The 23,806-nt window shown below is 49.1% G+C and overlaps 1 protein-coding gene across 3 annotated transcripts in view; it reads left to right on the forward strand.

Annotated features, from left to right (window-relative positions):
• Pcsk6 (proprotein convertase subtilisin/kexin type 6) overlaps positions 1-23,806 on the forward strand; it is a 201,949-nt gene that overhangs the window by 102,507 nt on the left and 75,636 nt on the right. For all 3 annotated transcript variants that reach the window (XM_076544469.1, XM_076544466.1, XM_076544462.1), the window contains exons 7-11: positions 5,293-5,465; positions 12,091-12,303; positions 15,998-16,098; positions 21,494-21,597; positions 23,115-23,232. In XM_076544469.1, coding sequence (XP_076400584.1) covers positions 5,293-5,465; positions 12,091-12,303; positions 15,998-16,098; positions 21,494-21,597; positions 23,115-23,232 — 709 coding nt within the window. The remainder of the gene's footprint in view (positions 1-5,292; positions 5,466-12,090; positions 12,304-15,997; positions 16,099-21,493; positions 21,598-23,114; positions 23,233-23,806) is intronic.

Consider the following 23,806-nt stretch of genomic DNA (forward strand, 5'->3'; position numbering starts at 1 on the left):
TCCTCGAGATGGAGAGCACTGTGAGTGCCGTGGGGACTCACTCTGCCTGTGTGTCTTCATGTATTTTTGGATGTCTCCTGGCCTCCCGTTCTTCCCATTTAGAAACAGGCACCTCACCGTCTATAACCGGCACAACAGCCTTAGAATAGCAGGCTGAATTTCAGCACCAGAACCACAGAACTGGCTTTGGCCACCCATGTGACCAGTGAGCTCTCTTGCCCCAGAGAGCCTGCCACTAACTTTAAAGGCATAAGGAACACTCTTTCGTTTATGCAGCAGCACTGAGAACCAGGACATCCTGGTCTATTTTCCATTGCTATGACAAATAATCTGAGGCTGGCTAACTTGTAAACGGGTTTTCTTTAGCTCTCAGTGTCGGGGGCTTGCAGTGGAGTCTGCACGGTGCCCACTCTGGCAGGGTTCCCTTTGGCTGTGCCACAGGGTGGCAGAGGAGCATTTGCAAGAGAAAGAGACATAGAAAGGACATAGAAGCCAGAGAACAACTCAATGGCCATCTCTCTCTCTTGTCACAGTGCCCTCGCTTGAGACTAAGCACAGTTCCATGGGACCTCCTTAAATCCCTGCTGGGGGCAGCGTGCTCAGGAACCTGCCCACCTCCCAGCAGGTGCACACCTTCTGTCTGTCACCACGCTGGAGCTCTGGAACCGCAGTCAAGGGCTTCAGCCTGCAGCTTCATTAGCCCTCTCAGTGGTAAACACTGTAGAAAATGGGGACTCAGAGAGGCTGAGTCCACGCCCAAGGTCACACAGATCTGAGAGTCTGGCTGTCTCCCCACTGAGCGGCTCTGCCTTTGTCTGCTGATAACTTCAGCACAGTCATGGCTGAATGAGCTGACTCCCTGGGCCCAGCATCCCTGAAACAGCCTTGGAGCTAAGAAGTGTTGGGCATGCTGACCAGAGCCTGGGGATGGATGGTGCCTCATGGCCATCTCAGTTCTTCTACCTGGAACCCCAGAAGGAGAAAATACAATGATCCAGTTCCTAGTGCACATGTGCCCTGGCTGGGGTGGCTGGTGAAAGGAATTGATGGAAGGAACTTTTACAACAGATGCCCACAAGCCCAGGAGAGGCTTGGGCTTCGTTATGACTAACTTCAAAAGGAAATGAGCACTTAGCATTATTTAAATGAAGAACCTGTGTAGAAAGGGGTGTGGCTTAGTGAGAGAATGCTTTCCACATGCAAGGCCCTGGGTTCAGTCTCTGGAATTTATATATATATATATATAATATATATATATATATATATTACAAGATGAGAAACTTTATAATCTATATAATCAGCAAAGATTTAATTTCCAGGATGGGCAAAAGTAAATACCATGCTATTTAGATATATACACAAGTATAAAAGCATAATATTTAAAAGACAGGGGAATGAATAACCCAAAATTCTGAGCAATTTCCTTGAAATAGCAAGGTGAGAAAAAGTAAACATGTGTCGGACCCTTCCCCCTGGTATCTCATCCTGTTGCGTACATTACACAAAAGGCTCATAGGATCCATTGCTTCCTTGGGCTTTATAGCTAGCAGGTATGCAGATGTCCTCCTTCATAGATATCATATGGTATGTCTTTAGAAAATAGGAAGGAAGTGATTAGTTATGGAAATTATGCCCATTTTTTACAGATAGGAAAACTGAGGTTCAGTGGAGTCTAGCATATTAAGTGTGCCAGGTTCTTTTTCCTTCATTTGGCTACCATAGAGCAGGTGACTTCCAGCACTGCCTCACAGAAAAACAAGACTTGTACCATCAGAGAACTTCCAGTGTCCCTGTCTGGTCACAGTTGGCAGCCAAGACAGGGCTCCCACCCATGGCACATTGTGGTGGTATTGTGTTCCCCAAAATATTGTGCACCCTAATAAACTTATCTGGGGTCAGAGAACAGAACAACCACTAGATAGACATAGAGGCCAGAAAATGGTGGCACACACGCCTTTAATCTTAGCCTTCTGGAGGCAGAGATCCATTTGGATCTCTGTGAGTTCAAGGCTACACTGGAAATATCCAGGCATGGTGACTCACGCCTTTAATCCCAAGAAGTAATGACAGAAAGCAGAAAGGTATATAAGGCGTGAAAACTAGGAACTAGACTGGTTAAGCATTCAGGCTTTCGAGCAACAGTTCAGATGAAATTCATTCTGGATGAGGACTCAGAGGCTTCCAGTCTGAGGAAACAGGATCATCTGAGGAACTGGCGAGGTAGCTGTGGCTTGTTCTGCTTCTCTGATCTTCCAGCATTCACCCCAAAAACTGGCCTCAGGTTTGATTTTATTAATACGTGCCTTTAAGATTCATGCTACAGCACATCCTTGTGTCTGCTGGCCAGAGGGAGGCAGGCTGCCGTGAGGGCCTCCCCTCCCAGCAGCAGATGACATGGTGTCTGAGTCCCTATGCAGAGCTGGCCCTGGCGTTTCAGGTAGCAGGGTGATAATGAGTGGAAGGAAGTCGGTGGAGAGCCAAAGAGAAGGCAGATGGAGCCAAGCCGAAACCCATCCCTGCTGCTCATTTTGGAGGCCTTCAGGCTTTGATGGACAGGCTCTTCCTGTGACTCCATCCTGATCCCCCATCGTTGCCTGTGCCCACCTCCCTGACTCCTTGCATGGCTCTGGGCACCACTCTTGGACTTCTGAGATCCTCAACACCTGAGCCCCTCTATTATTATTATTATTTTCAGTAACTCTCTCTGACACCGATTTTGAGTAGAATTCCCACACCTTCAGAGCAGGTGTTTCCAGTTAAACCTGGTGTCCCACGTAAGAATAAGGCCAGGCTACTGTACCCCAGAGCAGCCCTCCTGCCCCTACTGCACTGATAACTACACTATACAGCCTCCCAGGGATCTGCCACAACAATGTCTGCATTGACCCTCTTGCTTATGACTTGGGAACTTCAGGACAGATGGAACAGAGAAAACCTTAGAGGAACCTGACCTTTAAAAACTGGTTAAAGAGCCGGGCGGTGGTGGCGCACGCCTTTAATCCCAGCACTCGGGAGGCAGAGCCAGGCGGATCTCCGTGAGTTCGAGGCCAGCCTGGGCTACCAAGTGAGCTCCAGGAAAGGCGCAAAGCTACGCAGAGAAACCCTGTCTTGAAAAACCAAAAAAAACAAAAAAACAAAAACTGGTTAAAGAGAAGGATTATTAAATCTTCCAGTTCCTCACAGGGAAGAAAGCCTTACCTTGGTAAATAATAAAGTATATCTAGCTATTTGTAACCTGTATGCGACTAAACAAGAAGATATAAGGCAAGAAAAAAATTGGAGGCATATATTAAGGTTCTGGTCTCAGGAGCTAGTCATCAGAAGCAGGGTGACATGAGGATGTCCATGAGTACAGAGAAGTAGGGCCATGGGGTTTAATTCACATGAGGTATTTGTCCCTGGGACCTCTGCTTCTTGTGGCTGTTCCTGCTTGAGTTGGGAACCATCTCTGACCTCAGGGTGAAGACCCTTTGGTGTCCACAGAGACCAAGTCCAGAACCCACCCACAGAAATAGCGAAGTGCTTGGTCTAAAGTCCCTTATATGATGAAATGGTGTAGCATCTGCATAGAGCCTGTACACATCCTCCTATATGCGTGAAATCATCTCCAGATAATGCATAATATATAATACAGTATTAATACTATGTATACTTGTTTATTGTTTAGAAAATAGTGACAAGAAAAAATGTCTATCCCAGTATAATACAGAAAACAGTTGGGCTTTATGGGGGCTGGGGGTGCTCCCAAGTATTTTTCAGCTGTGTTTTGGGTTGATTCTGTGGGTGCAGAACTCATGGACACAGAGAGGTGACTCATTTCTCTCTCTGTCTATGAACGAATGTCTGTTATCAGAATTTCAGTTCTTGAAGATCCCTATGGAGGTCGAGTACAGGAGAGGTACAGAGTCCCTCCATGATGACATCAGTCCCAGAGGAAGGGCTGCCTAGGCCTGATGTGTATAGAGCCAGAGTGCATGCTTTGAAATATGCTTAATCACACAGGGGATGCTTCACATAAAGTTCAGTTTTTTAAAAAGAAAAAGGTTTGGGATGAAAGTGTATATTTCAGGTAAAGAAAAATATTAGAAGAAAATGACCAAATGGTTATTTCTGTGTTTATTAAGCTTCCATCAAAGAGTATAAGGTGTGCTTTTTTATTGTGTCTTGAGTATTTTTAAGATGTGGGATGGTTCCATGAAAGGCATGGCCATCACTCACACAGAGCCAGGTCCAGGAAGCTCTGGAGACTCTAGGGAGCTGTTACTGGTGGTTGGGGTCTTGGCCAGGTGTTCCTTGGCTTCTCATTCAAGGATGAATGAAAGCCCACACAGATGGCTTTAGTACAGATTAGAAAGGAATGTTGTATCAAGACTGACAGGGGGCCACATGAGTGCCGGTACCCTGATTATCATTTGGGGCTGCCTTTTATGGGGTTCAAGAGAAGGAAGAGTTGATTACTAAGGGGTGTGATGAGTGGTTCTCTATTTGGATTGTCAGGCTTAGTTTACCCAGGTCTTTGCTCTCTGTGCATTAAACATACGCACTCTTGATTATGCATAGATATAAGATGGTAAATAGAAAATTCTCCCTCAAAGTTCACTTACGGAAATAGTTTTGTCTGACTGCACATGTGTCCCACATCAGTTTAGACTAGATGGGCCTTTCTACCCTCAGACCAGAATGTACTGGGAGTAGTTTGAATAGAAACTGTCCAAGTTTGATGGTCATTAAAATACCATAAGCAAAAGCGTCGTAGGGGAGGAAAGGGTTTATTTCTCAGGTATACCCATCACTGAGGGAAGTCATGGAAAGAACTCAGGCAGGGCACGAACCTGGAGGCAGGAACTTATGCAGAGACCATGGAGGAATGCTGCTCACTGGCTTGCTCATCAATGACAACCATTGTTTGCTGAACCTGCTTTTTTTTTTTTATACACCCCAGGATCACCTGCCTAGGGGTGGCATCTCTAGCAATGGGCTGGGTCCTCCCACATCAATTATCAATCAAGAAAATGCCCCCACAGGCTTGTCCATAAGTCAGTCTGGTGGGGGGCATGCTCTCAATTGAGGTTTCGTCTTCCAAAATGACTATAGCTTGTATCAAAATGACATAAAACTGTCAAGCAAAAGCACCTTCTGGGGGAGCCTAGTGGCTTGATGTCCTGGGATAAGCTTCTTGAGGTTCCCAGGCCTTGCAGGCTTCCTGGTCCCGGGGTCCTTCACTCTTCCCTAGCCCTTCACTGTACGCTCAGATTCCCCAGCGCTGACCGTGAGCCTCTCCTATGCTTGCAGGCATCCGGATGCTGGACGGCGATGTGACCGATGTGGTTGAGGCCAAGTCCCTGGGCATCAGACCCAACTACATTGACATTTACAGCGCCAGTTGGGGACCAGACGACGACGGGAAGACGGTGGATGGGCCCGGCCGTCTGGCTAAGCAGGCTTTCGAGTACGGCATTAAAAAGGTGTGAGTAACCCAGGACTACATACAGGGGAGCACCCAGGGTGGGGGTGACTGCACGTTTTCAACATTTAAATATCGGAGTGACATCAGCCGTGCCCCGAAACAAGACTGGCAGGAAAGCCAGGCAGTGTCAGAATGAAGGAGACATCTCATAAGGGCTCTGGGCAATGGAGTATACCAGCTCAGGTGGAATGTATGTCCTAGCTGGTCCAGGGAGAGCCAGCCTAGCACTCATCATCCATGACTAACCCATTGGAGTCCGAAGAGACCTGTGTAGGTGGTGGGAGGCAGCTCAATCTGATCTCCCTGCCTACTCTTTGAACTATGCAGGTGAAATACTGAGTGAATCTTTCTTTCTATCGTGGGGTGTGGCTAATCCAAAGCCTCATTGCAGCAGAGAGCTGTCGCCTAGACACCCCCACCCTTACCACCCTTACCACACAGCCCAACACAGTTCCAGTTCCAGAGGCAAACCACAGGGAACATCCAAGAGATTGACTCCCTCCTGAGGGTGGTAGGCTCGTCCCAGGAGGCCTCCCCTCCAGCCTCCCTGAGTCACCCATTGTCAGTGTGGAGGGCTGGTGGGACAGGGGACTCAGGAGAGATGAGTTTGGGAAGAGGTAGCAGGAGATGAACCAGTTTTTACAAGCCAGATGGCAAAACAGATTTCCAGGTGAGGACAGTTTCTTGGAGTAGTCAGATGGAGTTATGGTCAGCATCCAGGAGGCCCTGGGTGGTGGCCCACAGCATAGGTGTGGCTAATGCATGCTGGCAGGGGTGGGATGTGGGGAGGGGTCTGTCAGGAAGCCCAGGCATCTGATTCCAGAAAGAAAGGGTACAAGGATTGAGCCTGTTTTATTGTTTATACGATTTTAAATATTTTAAAAGGTTTTTTTTATTATTATATTGTAACCCATACTCAGCAATTCAGATGCAGTTAATAGTTAATAAATACATCTAAAAGAGCCAGGCATGGTGGCGCATGCCTTGAATCCCAGCACTTGGGAGGTAGAGACAAGTGGATCTCTGTGAATTTGAGGCCAGCCTGGTCTACAGAGCAAGATCCAGGACAGCCAGGCCTGTTACACAGAGAAACCTTGTCTCAAAACAAAACAAAACAAACAAAATCACCCAAAACATTCAAAAGTTTACACTGCAAACAGCTTTTCTGTCTCTCTCTGTCTACCCCTTCCCCTGCAGTCTTGCCCCAGAGAGTCTGAGTCCACACACACACACACACACACACACACACACACACACACACACACACGCCAGAGGTCAACATCAAGTTTCTTCTTCAAATGTTCTTCACTTTATTTACTTCTTTTGTTTAAAGTTTTTATTTTTATTTTATGTGTAGGAGTGTTTCGTCTGTAAGTGTATATGCACCATGTGTGTGCCTAGTGCCCAGAGGCCAGAAGAAGGCATTGGATCCCATGGATCTGGAGTTATAGTTGTAAGCCTCAGTGTGGGTGCTGGGAACTGAACTTGGGTCCCCTGCAAGAGCAGAAAGTGCTCTTAGCTGCTGAGCCATCTCTTCAGCCCCTATTTATTTATCTTTGAGTCAGGGTCTTACCATGTCACCCCTGGTTGGCTGGGATCTCATTATGTTGACCGGGTTGCCCTCAAACTCACAGAGATCTAGTATGCCTCCCAAGTGCCGGGATTAAAGAAATGTGCCACACCTTATTTTTTGAGATACAGTTTTTCAGTGGGCTCACTGAACTTGGGGCTTGCTGACTGGCTAGTCTGGCCGGCCAGCAAACCTGTCTCTCTCTCCCAGCATTGGGATCATATGGGCCATTCACCAGCTTTTTCTTTCTTCTTTCTTTGTTTTATAAGTGGTTTCTGACACTCAAACTTGGGTCCTCTTGCTTGAGTGGCAAGTATTTTACTGACTAGAGCCATTTTTCCAGCCCCAGTCTTCTTTATTTACTTATTCATTCGTCTGTTTGTTTGTTTGTTCGAGACAGGGTTTCTCCGTGTAGCCCTGGCTGTCCTGGAACTTGCTCTGTAGACCAGGCTGGCCTTGAACTCAGAGATCCGGTGTTCTAAGTCAGAGCACAGGTCGTATGCTGTCTGAACTCTGCCTTTTGAGTGCTGGAATTAAAGGCATGCGCCACCACCACCACCTAGGTTCCCAGTCTTGTTAAAACTCTGTTCAGGGCTCTGTTTTTCTGATTGCCACTTGATTTCTTTCTTGGGTGTATTGAGTTGGTCGCTGTGTGTTATCTCTTCTATGGCAACTGAAGTTTCGCTGGAGGACATCTCCCCTTGCCACCTCCGACCATGCTGGACCCCTGGAGCGCCCTCATTTCTCTGCGTTTCTCAGTTAAGGGGTGTACTCTGTCCTCAGTTAAGGGGTCTACTCTGTCTTCACCTCCTGCTAGACACCCCTAGTCTGCACACCCCCACAGTACAGGGACACCACCCAGGGCCACAGTGCCTGTGAAACCAGCCAGCAGAAACAGGGAGGTGTCCAACTGTCCAAGGAAGAAAAGTAAAAGAAGATGCAGAGGACAGACAGACAGACAGCATACCACCTGTGCTCAGACTTAGAACACCGGCGGTTTCACTCCATCATCACTCCAGCGGGCCACAGAGGCAGCTTCCATGATTCTGCTGAGCACCTGAGCCCAGCCATGTGCTGGGCCGTGTGCCGGGCCACGTGCTGGGCTGGGGGAGTGCTGGCAGACTCAGGCATGACCAAGTAAGCCGCCGCCCTGCCAGGGATTGCTGAATAAATAAATCACTTGTTTCCATGACTCAATTCCCCTCCCACCGTTAGATCACACGGATCTCAGACTCGCTGACAAGGGAAACATCCTAAAAACTAAGCTGAGCTGCAGCTTCGGGGAGGCTGCCTTAAGTTGGAGGTTGCGCTTTCTGCACAAAAGGGCATCGATTGGAATGGTGTTAATGCCGAACATCTGGCATTTCTACGAGACGCTTTCTAAAGATGTGGCTCGGAGCTCTGCCTCCAGGAGAGGGGATGCCGGTTTTCAAGGGGTCACTGGCGGTGTGTTTAGGTTTGTGTACGGAGCTTACGCAAGCTGGAGCTACGAAGGAGAAGGGAACGTTGCATTCTGAACCCTGAGCAGCAGATGTCGGGGTAACCGGATGTGTCGAGGGAACTTCAAAGCCTCCCCCCCCCCCCAATTCTTGTCAGGTTTTAAATTACAGAGACCATCTACATTTTAGTCATTTTGAAGTAAAGTATCTTATACAGGCCCCTTGAATCACAGATGTCTAGAGATGCCAGGGAGAAGGCTCCCGGAAATGTGATAACCTCCAACCAAAGCACGTGGCCCCATCTGTTACTCCTCCAGGCCACCCTGTTTGTGACCTATTATCTTTTTCTGTAAAATGTGGCTTCGTCTTCAGTAGACGATGTGGTGGGGTGGCAGGAGAATTTAGAAGCCATTATTGGGCACAGGGAGCTACTTAATGCCAGTCCTTAGGAAGCCACACTCCTCACCTGAGTAAGGGGATTAAAAACCATAATAAAGGCCGGGCGGTGGTGGCGCACGCCTTTAATCCCAGCACTCGGGAGGCAGAGCCAGGTGGATCTCTGTGAGTTCGAGGCCAGCCTGGGCTACCAAGTGAGCTCCAGGAAAGGCACAAAGCTACCGCAGAGAAACCCTGTCTCGAAAAACCAAAAAAAAAAAACCATAATAAAGAACAGCTGGCCTTGTCCAGATGACCGGGGTTCACCACCCCTCAGGAGGGTGCTCCTGACAGCCTTCCCAAACCAGTGCAGTTTGGAGTTCAAGTTGTGGCTTTCGTAAACAGAAATGCTAGTTCATGGCTGGAGTTGGAACATCCCCTCCAGCTCCTGTGCAGATACGAGACATGGAAAGTGACCCTAAAACCTCCAGGGACAGCCAAGACCTCTCTTCACAGCCCAAACCTAGCTGTGCCCCCTGCCTCCCTCTGAGCTCTGTCCCTCTAGAAAGCCACGGTAGGACAAGGAAGAGGCCATGGATACTGCGGTGCTGATGGGAAGTTAAATGGCCAGTCAGTGAATGCCCTGTGTCAGGTGGAAGGGATAGGATCAGCAAGGTATGGGCTGAGAAGTCTTAGGTATACAGAATTTCAAGGCCCTCAACATGGTGCCGCTGGGAGGTGGCGGAAACAGGAAGAGGTGGGGTCTAGTGGGAGATTGGCTGACTATTGCCAGCACACCTTGAAGGGGATTGTGGGACCTAGCTCTCCCACCCCCATCGTGTGGCAAATCGACTTCCTCTGCCATGAGTCTCTACTGTGACATTGTCACCAAATGCTAAAACAATGGCTGCTGCCAGTCATGAGTTGAAACCTACATAACTGTGAGCCGAATAAACTGTTTCTTTCTTCGTAACTTGACTTACCTCACGTATTTGTTACAGTGCTGGGCAGCTAACGGACAGGCCACCCAGACCTGCTGGACCCGAAGTCGTTTGTAACAGAATTCCCTTGTGATTCAATGTGCACACATTCAAGAGTGGGAAGCACTATTTTAAGTTGTTCCCTACACTTCCAGAATAATAAGATTGCTAAACTTTACAAAATGAGAACATTTTATAGACAGTTTTGCCCTGGGTATGGAGTTGAGAGTGACAATATCCTGGGGACGATGCTTGTATGGAATAGATAGGCTCTGATGCGCTAAATGCCTTTCTATTTGGATGTTAGTCGCTTTAAACTGGCTTCTGATTAATCTTTTCCAACAGGTAATTACAGTCTTGCTTTGCTTAATGATGAGGACATCCTCTGAGAAAGCCATCATTAGGCGATTTCATCATGATGCGAACCTCATGATGGAGAACTTACACAAACTTCCACGGCACAGAAGCCTTCCACACACCTAGCTTCTCCGCATCTGTGTGATCCACTGTTGATGGAAGCGTCCTGACACAGGGCATGACCCAGTTCACACAGACACACCCGTTCCCGTCTTTTGTGCCTTTCTTTTAGAAGTTAACCTCTTTCTTCCAAGTTTTTTTAGATTGATTTTTGTGTGTGTGTGTATTGATGTTTTTTCCATACGCATGAATATACACCATGTGCATGCCTGGTGCCTGCAGAGGTCAGAAAATAGCATCAGGTCCCCTGGAACTGGAGTTATGGATGATTGTGGGCCACCAGGTGGGTGCTGGGAATAGAACCCAGGTCCTCTGCAAGAGCAACAAGTGCTTTAAACTGCTGAGCCATCTCTCCAATCCCAGAAATTACCCTTTGTTGCTAAGTATAAGTAACCCTTATGTTAAAGCCTTGGGCATTCAGAAAAGCCATTCTTGGAGAAAGCAGAGTAATTGAGCCATCTGGACACAGCAGGGCTAGGGAGCACCAGGAACCTCCCTGTGGGTTTTGGTGGGAGCCACAGCCTAGAACTGAAGTCTCTCTAGCCTGCAAAATAGAGTGTCACAGGGCTTCTAGAGCAGGGAGTCCACTCCCCAGGGAAAGACCTGAACTCTGAGGAGGGATACATGCATCAGGCCATAGAATCTGTTTGATCAGATTTGGGCTTAGTCCCCTCCCTAAGTTTGGAAGGGAGGGTTCTCAGTTGTTAAGAACCTGGGAGGGCAGGGCAGTGGTGGTGCATACCTTTAATCTCTGTGAGTTCGAGGCCAGCCTGGTCTACAGAGCGAGATTCAGGACAGGAAACAAAACTACACAGAGAAACCCTGTCTCAAAAAACCAAAAAGAGAAGAAGAAGGAGGAGGAGGAGGAGGAGGAGGAGGAGAACCTGAGAGGTCCAATTCATGGTGTGCTCCAGTGGGCCCAGCTGTTGAGACTGACTCAGCAGAGTCTTCCATGAGCTAGTCATTAACTAGTGTTTGTGGCTGGGGTGACACGAACTTGGGTCAGGAACTATTGATCCCAGGGGCATAGTAGAGAGCAGAGCTGCAGGAACCTGCCTGACCCGCCACTGTCACATGCTTTCTCTTTCATGTTCCCAATGATGAAGCGAAGTTAGCAGCCTGGCTTGGTGCTGATATCTGACTCGCCTGCTTTAATATGTATCCATTTGTCCATGGCAGCTACCACAGGGAACTGTGGTGGGACATCTGTAGGTGTCTAGCAGTGCTCTGGACCATGACCATGCTTACCTAACAGTCTCATGCAGAAGTCACAATCTCACCCCTCACCCTTCTTTGAAAACTTAGCTGGACCTCTGAGAAGCCTATCCCTGCAACTGTATTTTCAGGAAAATCCCTGCTCTTCCCTCTTGAAATCAGCTCCTTAGACCCATAAAACTTATAAACAGTTCCAAATTCTGCCGTTGTCTGTCCTAATCTTGGTCTTATGTGAGTCCCCTTGGCCCTTGGCTACTGCAATTGAAATTCGAAACTTTGAACTGGAGCAGCTTGCATTGGAGTCTGGAGTTTCCTGTGAAGGACAGAGGTGTCTTTGGGCCCTTCTCTGACAGGATCTTGAGCATCTGTGGTCTCAATGCTGTTACCACAGGCGAAATGGCTCCACTGAACCAAACGGAACCCTGAGGCAGGCCCTCCATGGTTTCAGTGTGCCATCACAGCCCTGTGCAGGGACATGCTGAAGGTGGGGTTGCAAACTGGTGTAGGCCGCTCCCCATGGGGTCCCACCCCAGTTCCTGACATCCTGTTCTTCTCGATTCCATGTAGGGCCGTCAAGGTCTGGGCTCCATTTTTGTCTGGGCCTCTGGGAATGGAGGGAGAGAAGGGGACCACTGCTCCTGTGATGGCTACACCAACAGCATCTATACCATCTCCGTGAGCAGCACCACTGAGAACGGCCACAAACCCTGGTACCTGGAGGAATGCGCCTCCACCTTGGCTACCACCTACAGCAGCGGGGCCTTCTATGAGCGGAAGATTGTAAGTTCTCTTCTGAGGTTGAAGGGCCTCCTTCTCCCAAGGGCGAGTTTGGCCAGCACCAGATTTTGTTGGATTTCAGGTCCCAGCCTCATCCCTCTGTGAACGAGCTGAGCCTAAGGTCAACCCCAGTGCTTTGGCAGCCAGCCTCGGACTTTACAATTTTATAAGATGCTTTACTCATCTGTGCCCAGAAATGCCAGTGAAACCCTCTCTGACTTTAGAGACCTAAAAATGTCATTTAAGAATGGGGTTCATCCTTGTTGTATCTCCTTTTAGCTCTCTGGAATTCTGTGGTCACATCCCAGAGTCCTGTTGCCCAGTTCTGTTCTGATGCATAAAATAGAAAGTCTTGGTTTTATGCTGAAACACTCTGGAAACCTGAGCATTCTAGGCTTCTCTTCTGCCAAGGGACGTGCCCTAGACACTTGGAAGTCAAGCCACAGCTTCTGCCAGCTCTGCCTGCTGCAGTGAACAGAGGTGCTGTTTTTCTTTTATTCTCCTTTGTGGTGCTTAAACCCACTGTAGGCAGGGACGCCACCACTGAGCCAGCCACATTCCCAGCCTGATTTATCTTTCAAATGGTAACTGTTTAAGTATATGGCTGGGATCTATGCTTCTTCCTTCTGTACATACTTTCCTATATTAAAAAGAGAGAAAGCAGGGGAGGGGGAGAGTTTCCAGTCTAAATGAATGCAGAATTCAAATGCAGAGTCATTAAGTTGGTGTGTAGACATTTTACAAATGATCCAGGGAGCTGGCCGGACATGGTTCGAGTTTAACGCTTACCAGTATCCTTTCATTCCTCCCGCTGCTTAGACGCATCTTTAGAAATTATTTTCAATTTTATTTTTACATTTCCCCCCCCACCCCGGGGAGCACATAGGCTTCCCGGTCTCTACTTGCTGTGCACCCATGGAAGGTCAGCCACCATCATCCTGTTGCAGGCCTGGCGGTGGCCCAGGATGGGTCACAGAGGTGTTCCATCTTACCTTCCCGTCCTGCAGGATCACCCAGCCCTGGGATGGGCAGCTGAGACTCTGCACCATGTCCTGTTCATTTCCGCTTCCTCCCCATTTGAGCATGGAGTCGTGGGAGCTTTATTAAACAGATGCCTCCGCTGAACCCCCGCCACAGCCTACTGGCTACATGGGTACCAGCTGAGGCTGGCATTACTGGATACATTATACTAGGGCTGCATCCTCAGTGATGGTACTCCGCCCTGGAAATAGGACTTGTGACTTTATTTACTTCCTTATCATGCATGAATGGGCACACATCTAGCTACAAAACACTTTAATTCCCTTTTCGGCCCCCCGCCCCCCACATCCAGCCTTTTTCTGAAATGGTCCTATGTAGTCCAGACTGGATTTGAACTGACTATAATATAGAGGTTATCCTTGAACCCCTGTTCTTCCCGCCTTCACTTCACAAATGCAGAGGTGATAGGCATGTAGCATTGCTCTTGAATTCCTTCTTTTAAAATAATTTCCTCTCCTCTGAGCAATATTTATAGATAAGGGAGACATGGTTTGAAGCGGGGAAAAGATAAAACTGTGTGTCAGAGCTGCTGTCCTGGAACTCTGTTGTGAGCGCGATGGGCGTCTCTGTCCCATAACTGGAGCCTGGTTTTTGCTTGAGGCCCCGTAGATGTCCTGCAAGGGGCTGAGCAAGCTCTCAAGACAGTGTCTCCCAGGCTGCCTTCAGGTGAGCACTACTGTCGGTCAAAAGGCTGCTGTGTGCTTCCTCCCTGCAGCGTCCCCCCTGGAGTGAGGGATTCCTCAGGAAGGGATGCGGTTCTTGATCTGAGAACTAAAACCTTTACTTCTCACCTCGTGGACTAAAGATGAGGGTCAGTTCATCGAACATGAGCAGCATTCCAAGCGGGACCCTCAGGCGTGGCAGGGCTCTGGCCACCTTGGCTCTGCTCCCTCTCGGGGTAGTCTCCGTTCCCTCCCGAAATCCTCTGCTCTGCAGCTGGAGAGCCAGCCCTGGGCCTTGCTTGCTCACAGTTGCTGGGCTTCCCACGCAAAGGCTGTTTACCAAGTGGGACCAGGAGTAGGTACCCCGCTGTGACCTGTGTGGGGACAGGCAGAAGGGCCTGGAACACAGAAGGCCTCCCTGGGCTGGCCCTTCACACTGGCCATGAGGTGCTTCAGTCCTATTGAGTGTGCAGCGAGGAGGAAGCTGGTTTCTGGTAAAAATGCCTGGCAGATGAATGTATGGCCCAGGCTAGATACCTGTCCCGGTAGGGGGTTGTGAGCCCAGCCGCAACATGATCAGAGGGCACGCTCTGTGTGGAAGGACCCAGTTGTTACTGCTGGAGAAATTCATCCTCAAGGCTTCCACAAGTTGGCTGCATGAGCTTCCCAGGAGGTGGGTGGGTGAGCTAGTGTCCGGCTGCTGCCCTGACAAGTCATCCTAAACTCAGCATCCTAAGGCAGCACAGAATGACATCTCCCCACCTTGCAGCTCAGAAGCCCGGCGGCCTCTCTGGCTCTCAGCTCCAGATGCGCAGGCTGAAGTCAACATGTCAGAAGGGCTCTGGCGTTCTGGCATCTCTGGGGGAGGCCCTTGTTTATGTGGACTAGACATGTTTCAGCTCCCTGTCAGTGCAGGGCTGAGGTCCCCATCCCCTTGTGGGCTGTTAAATGACGGGCATTCTTATTTTTAGAGCCCTCTTTCCCCACATCCTTGGTCTGGGTCTCTCCAGCTCCCTCTTCCAAGCCTGCCTTGATGACTGGAGTCTGCTCATGCCTCACCTCCCCAACAGATTTTTCTGCTTTCTCCTTCCACCTCTAAAGCCTTCTGATTCTATCAGGCCCAGCTGGAAAATCCAAGAGACTCTCTGACGTGAGGTTAGCAGCCTTGATCCCATCTGCAGAGGGCATAGAATTAAAACCAGGACCCCAAGCCACAGGGGCCAGGCTCCCACCCGGCACAACCGAACTCACCTGTTGATCCCCCCACCTCTGCCCTCTGTGACCTCCCAGGGAATGTGCAAGTCAGGTTGAGCAGCTGTGAGGTTCTGAGTCCGTGTCCCACCCTCCTGGAGCCATCCCCTCAGGTGAGGACAGGCAGAGTCCTAGCTGGCAGTGCCAGCCTCACCTTCCCCACAAGACCAGCAGCCTTGTTGTCCTGCTCAGCAAGCCTTGTGATGGCAAGGTACTTCCGGTGCCTCTGGGAAGGATGTCCGCCATCCCAATCCTTACCTTACAACTCAAGGTAGAAGCATCATCTGGACTCCTGAGCACTTTCACGAACAGTTTTCGGCTCCCCTGAAGTCCTGAGTCACTGAGTAACTCTGCAGGTGGGATCCGGTTTCACTCATATTCGTGGCAGGAGAATGGTCCCCTGCAGGAAGAAGGGACGACAGAGGGTCCACTTCATCTTACCTTACCCTTTGTCTGCACAGGCTTCTGTGGTCTTCGGGAACCAGCTGAGCTGATCCCTTATGAAAGCACTCCCAGTGCCTCTTCCAGATGCTGGTCTTCGCTGCTCTACCTCTCTGTTCTCACCCTGGGATTAGCCTGATCTGTAGTGCCTCTACAGTTTCGCACCCGAGCACAAAGCCGGAAGAGCCAGACGGCATGCCTTTGCTGCCCCTGGCACCCAGGGCCCCCCTCTCCAGTTGGCAGCCTGCAGAGGGTCTCAGTTCTCTCCCCTGACCCGCTTCCCATGCCTCCCGTTCATGCAGGTCACCACGGATCTGCGCCAGCGCTGTACCGATGGTCACACTGGGACCTCAGTCTCGGCCCCCATGGTGGCCGGCATCATTGCCTTGGCTCTGGAAGCGAAGTAAGTGTCGACCTTCCTTCTTTTCCTTTGACAAGGTGGGGCCACACCTACCGTGAGACCTAGTGTTCCGCGGCAGTGAAGGCGGCCGTGGCAGCGGCCGTGGCAGGTGGGAGCCAAGGGCCACCACAAAGTCACAGCGCGCAACAAAGCTCACCTCACGTGGGAGGTTTATTGAGGGGGGACGCAGAGGTGGGCTCTGAGGGAGAGGAGAAGGAAAGGGGGCGTGGGGGCGGGAAGGGCTTGCCTTCTATCAGGGGGCACAGCGCATGCGCATAGGGAGGGTGCTCTGCACGGTGGCTGCAGTCGCTACAGTGCTAACCTAACATCCCGAGAACGGTAAATGACGGCTCAGCCGCGTGTTCCCAGTTTCATTGCCACGTACCCGTTGCTGTCGCATCACCGGGGACTGAAGTTTTGTTCCTGTTAAATATGAACTCTCTGTCTTGACCTGCCCGGGCTGCCATAAAAGGTTGCTCATACAATGGAAATGTGTGACCTCAAAGTCCCTGCCTGGGTTGAGGCAGCAGCAGGCCTGGCGTCTCCTTAGCTTGCAACTGGCCACCTCCAGGTGGCTCGTGCTGGTAACCTCACTTACCTGAATTATCTTTCGGTAAGCCCTATTTTGAAATACAGTCACATTTTGAGGATCAGGGCTTAGTAATTTTTTTTTTTTAATTGGACACCGGACGACCTGGGAATTGAACCCGGCTCCTGTGGAACATCAGTCAGTGCTCTTAACCATGGAGCCATCTCTCTCCTCTAGGGCTTAGGACTTTATTTAACACATGCCATGGTCCAGTTCGTAACACCCCCTCGCCTTCAGCCACTGACAACCACCATGCCGCTTCCTGTCTATGAACTCGGTGTCTCTAAGTTCCTCATGTAACAGAACCATACAGTTCACACCAAGCATCCCCAGTCCCAAAACCCCTGATCCAAAATGTTCCAAAATCTGAAAGGTTTTAGGTGCTAATATCATGCTCAGAAAGTTTCAGGTCTAGAAGAGTTGTGGATTTTAGATTTTCAGATTAAAGATGTTCAACTCATGAAGTCTATGAAGATAGTCTGAAAATTCAAACTCTGTGATACCTTTTTGTATTTTGGATACGGATGCCCTGCCTGTTCTGCCCTTTGTGTTTGGTGTATTTCATTTAGCCTGCTGTCATGGCTGTCCATCTGTGTTGTAGTCCATGTCAGAGTTTCCTTCCTTTTTAGACCATTCTCAGAGTGGTTCCTTCTCTTTGTAAAGCCTCCTGCCTCTTCTCCTTTGTAGGACCCCAGGAGCTCCATGGGCCAGAGCTCTGCATTCATAACCATGCACCCAGACTGTGCTCTAGGCTGTCACAGCTTCTCTCGGTACTGACAGCGACAAAATACTGCATTGCCTGTCTAAGTCCAAAAAAACCTAGAGTTATAATATGTGAATGGGTCAGACCGTAAAGGGTTAACTGCATGGATGAGCCACTTCCTCGTTAATATGAGAAGAGGTTCATTTTGGGCTCATAATTTGAAGAGATACCGTCCATCATGATGGAGAAGGCGTGGAGACTTGGGCTCTGTCTGTGGTGAAAACAGCCCATGGCTTGTTAGGTCTTGGCTGTGATGGTTCCAAAGAAAATGGCTGCCAAAGGGAGTGGCACTATTAGGAGGTATGGCTTTGTTGGAGTAGGTGTGTCCTTGTTGGAAGAAGTGTGTCACTATGGGGGGTAGGCTTTGAAGTTTCCTTTGCTCAAGCTACTCCCAGTGAGACAGACTACTTCCTGTTGCCTGCAAGCCAAGACATAGGGCACTCTCCAGCACCAAGTGTGCCTGCAGGCCACCATGCTCCCTGCCATGATGATAACGGACCGAACCTCTGAAACTGTAAGCGAACCACCACAATTAAATGTTTTCCTTTATAAGAGTTGCTGTGGTCATGGTGTCTCTTCACAGCAATAGAAACCCCAACTAAGACACCCTTAGCAGATCAAGGAACACTTTTAGACCAGGCCTAAGTTACAACCTTTATGGTCCACTCTCACAACCTCCAGTGACCCCTTTCTTGCTAATAGGCTCACCCTATGAGAGGTTCCACAACCTTCCCCCCAAAATCAATGCCATCAGCCAGAGACCATGTATTCAAACTTGGAAGCCCATGGGGGACGTTCCCCATCCAAGCAAAAACACTTGGTGTGCAATTGTGGAGTCAGAAACAGTTTAGATGTCAGCTGTCACAGAACAGCCCAACATTTGCAGTAATTCTTTGTTCTAGATGAGTTTTTAAATGATTCAGAGAGAATATTTGAGATGTGTAAATCCTTGAAATTATGCATGCTTGCATGCTGATTTCCATAGAGCTAAAGACCAAAACACTCAAATGCTACCAATTTAACAAAAACAGCTAAATATTTTCAATTTCCAGTCCCCCCCCCCAAAAAAAAATGTTAGCTTCTGTGTCCCAGGGCTCTGCAATAATTAGTTACTTGTGTGGAAAAGTTGTATTCTTGTACTTAGCAATTCATCACTCTCTATTTTCCTCCATTCCTTATTGGAAACATGCAAGGAATTTTGTTAGTCAGACCTAAATAGAAAACACACCCTGCATCATGACCAATTAATTGTCCCAGTAAGCTTGCCTGTGGACCTGTGGGAGCTAAGGACAGGCTGGAGGTTTGCAGGTGCAGTTCAGGCAGACCTCACTTAAGGGAGAGTTTACGTAGACCTTTCTGGGGTTAGGATTGGTTCGGGAGGGACCACATGGTATCTAGGGATTCAGGCTGAGTTTAGCATACTTGGACACTACAATGTCCAGCAGGCCCAGACAGCAGGGCCTCAGCATGACTGCCTTCCATCGCTCAATGTCACAGATGAAAGGTCCTTGAGCAGTGGTTCTCAACATGTGGGTCATGACCCCCACAGGGGTCACATGTCAGATATTTAAATTATGATTCATAACAGTAGCAAAATTACAGTTATGAAGCAGCAGCAAAATAATTTTATGGCTGGAAGTCACCACAGCATGAGGGACTGCATTAAAGGGTTGCAGCATTAGCAAGGTTGAGAGCCACTGTCCGCAAGGAAGACACTCCATGTGGGGCTGGAAGGACCTGTGGACAGCAAGTGGAGCAGGCAGACAACCTGAGAATTCCCCCTAGTTTGGTGCAGACTCTGGATGCACCGTCCACCTCTTTTCTCCTTGAAAAACATTTTGGGACTACAGCTATAGTTCAGAGGTAGAGTGCCTGCCTAGAATGAGTGAGGCCCCAAGTTCAATCCCTGCACAAGAAAGGAGGGTGGAGATACTACTTTATCAGACACCCCTTAGAGGCATTTCCTCCTGATGAGATGGTTCTTAGCATCTTCTTCCTGGCAGTGGCCTGAGTGACCTGTGGAAATGGTTTGTAATTCATGTGACTCAGAAGACCCCAAAGAATCATACAAATGGAGGGGTTCACCTAAGAAAAACAAAGTGCCCAGGCTTTTAAGGATAGCCATCTTTAAAAAGCCCCCATGTATTTGAAAGATGTCACTTCACAGAAGCAATGTGTGTCCCCATGCTGTTGATAGTGGAGTTGGAAGCATGACTGGGCTAGCCAGTGAGGCTGGTCACAAGATTGGTGGCCCCAAGAAACATGCTCAGGTTTTGCCACACATGGATAACAGTGCATGCAACAGTACTGAACTTAGAGCTTCAGATGCAGACTCTCCAGGTGAGCAAAGTGCCCACAATGCTCTGCAGGCTGCACTCACAGAGCTTAGGGTCACATCAGCCCCGCCTTGGGCTTCCCTGCCCCGTGGAGACGATTCTCACTATAAAGGAAACAGTGCCTAAGCTGACAGAGGAGGATATGTAGGAGGAAGATATCCCCGAAGAAATAAAAACTCATGACATGGCCGGGCGGTGGTGGCGGCGCATGCCTTTAATCCCAGCACTCGGGAGGCAGAGGCAGGCGGATCTCTGTGAGTTCGAGGCCAGCCTGGGCTACCAAGTGAGTCCCAGGAAAGGCGCAAAGCTACACAGAGAAACCCTGTCTCAAAAAAATAAATAAATAAATAAATAAAATAAAAAAAAACACATGACATGGAAAGAAATTCAGCATAAAATAAATGCAAATAAAGAGAATAATGGCTTTTATATTCTCCCTTTCTGGACATAGTCTGTTCCTAAATCTGAGGCTCATGCTTTCTGGGACCTTGGTGCTAAGTTTCCAGGAAGACTGGCTTCAGCATCCTTAATCAGCCTCACTGATGCCCAAACAAACTCCTGGGACAGTCCTGAGGACTATCCTGGTCACTCTCATTTCAACAAGTCCTGAAAAGATTGAATGGAAAGGGATTATTTTTTGAAGGGGATAAGAAGGATGCTCATTTGTCCTTGGCTGATATTCTGATTGAAAGGTAATTTAGATACAGACACATTTAATAAAACATTGGCAGATATTTCTTGGTGGGACTGTGGGTGGAACCATGAACATGTACTTGGAGCTTTTCACTCAGCTGTTAGCTTTACATTGCAAAAATACATTCCTACTCTTTGAATGAGTCCAATGTAGCTGATCATGAACTACATTTAAAGCATCCCTGCAGAAGGCTTATGTAGTCAGATATCCAGAGTCCATGCTAACCGATGCAGAAGAGAAGACAGGAATAGGGGTTTCACTTTCTGATTTTCTCTACTCGGCGATAGGATGAAAAGCACTGTTTTCATCAAACCCGGGATTCTGCACGATGTAAAATGCTCCCCGGAAGACTACAAGCGCCACTAATACGACCATTCTTCTATCTCTTACATGTTGTGCAGTTAGTATGGTGTTCTTTTATCCTAGAAGGTATTTCAACTTGGAACTGACAGTAGGAGTAGCCGGAACCAAGCTCAGCACTCCCCAGCAGTGGCGCGTGGGCTCATTGCTGGGGGCGGAGCAATTAGAACAGACAGCAGTGTGATGGAGCCTGATTTCAGAGGGCTGTAAAATCCAAGAACTATGGTCTGTGATTGACCCTGGGGGCCACGTGCTCTTGGATGGCATGCTCCTATGTACAGTGAAAGCAAGTGTTATAAAGGTAGAATTCCTACAGTCTGTGGCTTGTGGTTCCCCTTAGAACAGAGCCCAGCGTAGCATACCCTTGTGCGTGAGGACAGAACTGCTTCATGGACTTGATAAGTGTGTTCAGTGATGTTCAAGGTTTTCTTTTCTCCCCTTCCAGAATGCCTGTTACAAACTCAAGTGGGTTAGGCAGTCAGGCTAGATCTCTGATGCCTGTAGATTTTAGATCCCCTGAACGCTTTCAGCCAGGGGTTCAGTTCCTGGAAACCATTGTTACAAAGTGAAACCTGGTGGCGGTCTGCGCGCTGAGCCTTGGGCTGACTGCCTGGCCAACACCGCTGACTTCGGTGGTCTCTGCTGTGTCGTTGCAGCAACCAGTTAACCTGGAGGGATGTGCAGCACCTGCTGGTGAAGACATCACGACCAGCTCATCTGAAGGCGAGCGACTGGAAAGTCAATGGTGCTGGGCATAAAGGTGCGGACGGACGCCCCTGGTGGGCTGGGAGAGGCACTCTGCTGACCCAGACAGCATCCCCTGTTATTGCTGACTCTGTGCTGCAGGAATTTCAAATACCTTGCAGTGATTTAAGGGTAGTTTCCCAGAGTGCACACTGGCATGAAAGGACAGCCTCAGTGAGTGTCCCAGAGTCCAGATCCCCAAATGTCACACTTTGGCCTTGTCAAGGGTTTGTTGAATAGTCCTGTTTCAGTTCGCTCCTTGATTTTTGTTTTTCACAAAGAAATGTGATTTGCAAGGTAGCTCTAGAGCCAGCCGTGAAGGCATGTGCCTATAACCCAAGTACTCTGGAGATTGTAGTGGGAGGACCATGCATTCACAGCCAGGCTTGGCCACTTGGGTTCTCACCTCCAGCTTTCCCATCTATACAAAAAGACATTGAGATAGCTGTGGAATTTCCTTCTGATCTCTAAACCTCCTGCCAGCTGGCCCCGAAGTTATAGAGATAACGAAGGGCAGGCACATGGGTGCTCTGTCCCCAACACAGACGCAGGTATGATATCACAGCTCCACAGTCAGGACATGGCCCAGGTATTTGGGGTCTCTGAGAAGGAAGCTGGCAGGAAGTATTTGAAAAACATTCCTATTGGCCATGATGTATTAGAGAAAACTTGTCCCCTTTTCTGAAGTTTAGATCCAACTACTGTGACTCCAAGCCTAATACCACTGTCTACACATATAGGTCAAGCATTGAGACTGAGTCATGAGGGGCACTCCTTTGAATAAAGAGGTCATTGACTGGGCCTCATATATCTTTGTTTGCAGTTGTTGGTGTCCTGTAACATTGCCTTCCATTTCCATCTTGCTCTAATTAAAAAGGAAAATAGATTGTATCGGGTCTTGACCTTGCCCTGAAATTAAGCTTTGAAACCTTCTTTCTTGGCCAAGTGAAATCGTGGACCCAACCAGCCCCACAGGCACTCCTGAGAGCGGGCTGTTGTCCCGAAAACCCTGAGACTCAGTAGCAAAAGAAAATTATTTTTGAAACAACAACAGTTGGCCTTTGTTTTTATTGTATTTGTTGCACATCACAGTCATGTGCCTGGATTTTTAGGGGGCATGTACTGAGGCCCATACCCTGGGTCTTGTGCAGGCTAGGCAGGTGCCCAGGGCAACACCTCGGGCTCTGAGGCTTTCTTTTGGGTTGGTTTCTCTTGTCTAGTCTGAGTTTCAGGGACACCTATGTTGGCAGGTCCTCCTAACAAAAAGAAACCTGACCTTGTCCCCTCAAAAAGAAAGTTCTGGACTCTGCCCCAGAGTGGGACACGTGTCCCAGCCATGCCTTCTGAGCTGAAAGAGTTCAGTTCAGAGGTAACAAAGCTGGACCCCTGACCGGCTATCAGGGGAACCTGTCAGCTCCTTGGAGTGACTTTGAGGTGATACAGCTGCTGTGTACTCCTGAGAGCCATAGTTGGGGCTAGCTCCCTGCCTGGGGGAGGCAGAAAGAGCTGGCTCTGAAGGCCCTGTTTTTCCAGTTAGCCATCTCTATGGATTTGGCTTGGTGGATGCCGAAGCTCTCGTCCTGGAGGCCAGGAAGTGGACAGCAGTGCCATCCCAGCACGTGTGCGTGGCCACGGCAGACAAGAGGCCCAGGTAAGGCTCTGCTCTGACACCGGTGACTTCGGAAGTCCCTGAGGCCTGGCTGTGCAGCAAGTGTGGGAGAGAAGGTGTGTAGCCCTACATCTCTGTGCACACAGACAGGAAGGATCACATGGGGGGTGCCCATCTACATATGACCGAGTTTTCTCTTCTGGACTGTGCAGCTAGCAGAAGATGCCCTTCTAAATGGACTACTGTTTAGAGGCCTCATGTCCTTTGGTAGCAGATGATGCCAGTGTGGGATGGGGGCGTTTCTTGGCCTGGTACAGGAAAGTCTCATCCATGAGCTTAGCATTTAGCATAGCCAACCAGACCAGGGATCTGCTTTGCCCAGGGGAATACAAGCGGAGCAGCCACAGGGTCCTTTCTGTTCCGCCTGCTAGAGGGTGGCACCATAGCCATAGCCCAGGCCCGCTGCCCTAGAGCTTGTATGTGAACACGAGCAGCAGGGTCTGCCCCTTCCCTGTCCCAGGCTGGGGTGTGGGGGCTGCTGGACCACACAGCATCTCTGCATTGCTTTTATCTGGCCTCGTCAACCTTCTTAAGGCTTAAACACTGGAATGTAGGA

This window comes from Peromyscus maniculatus, chromosome 1 (genome assembly GCF_049852395.1).
Source record: "Peromyscus maniculatus bairdii isolate BWxNUB_F1_BW_parent chromosome 1, HU_Pman_BW_mat_3.1, whole genome shotgun sequence".
Lineage (NCBI taxonomy): Eukaryota > Metazoa > Chordata > Mammalia > Rodentia > Cricetidae > Peromyscus > Peromyscus maniculatus.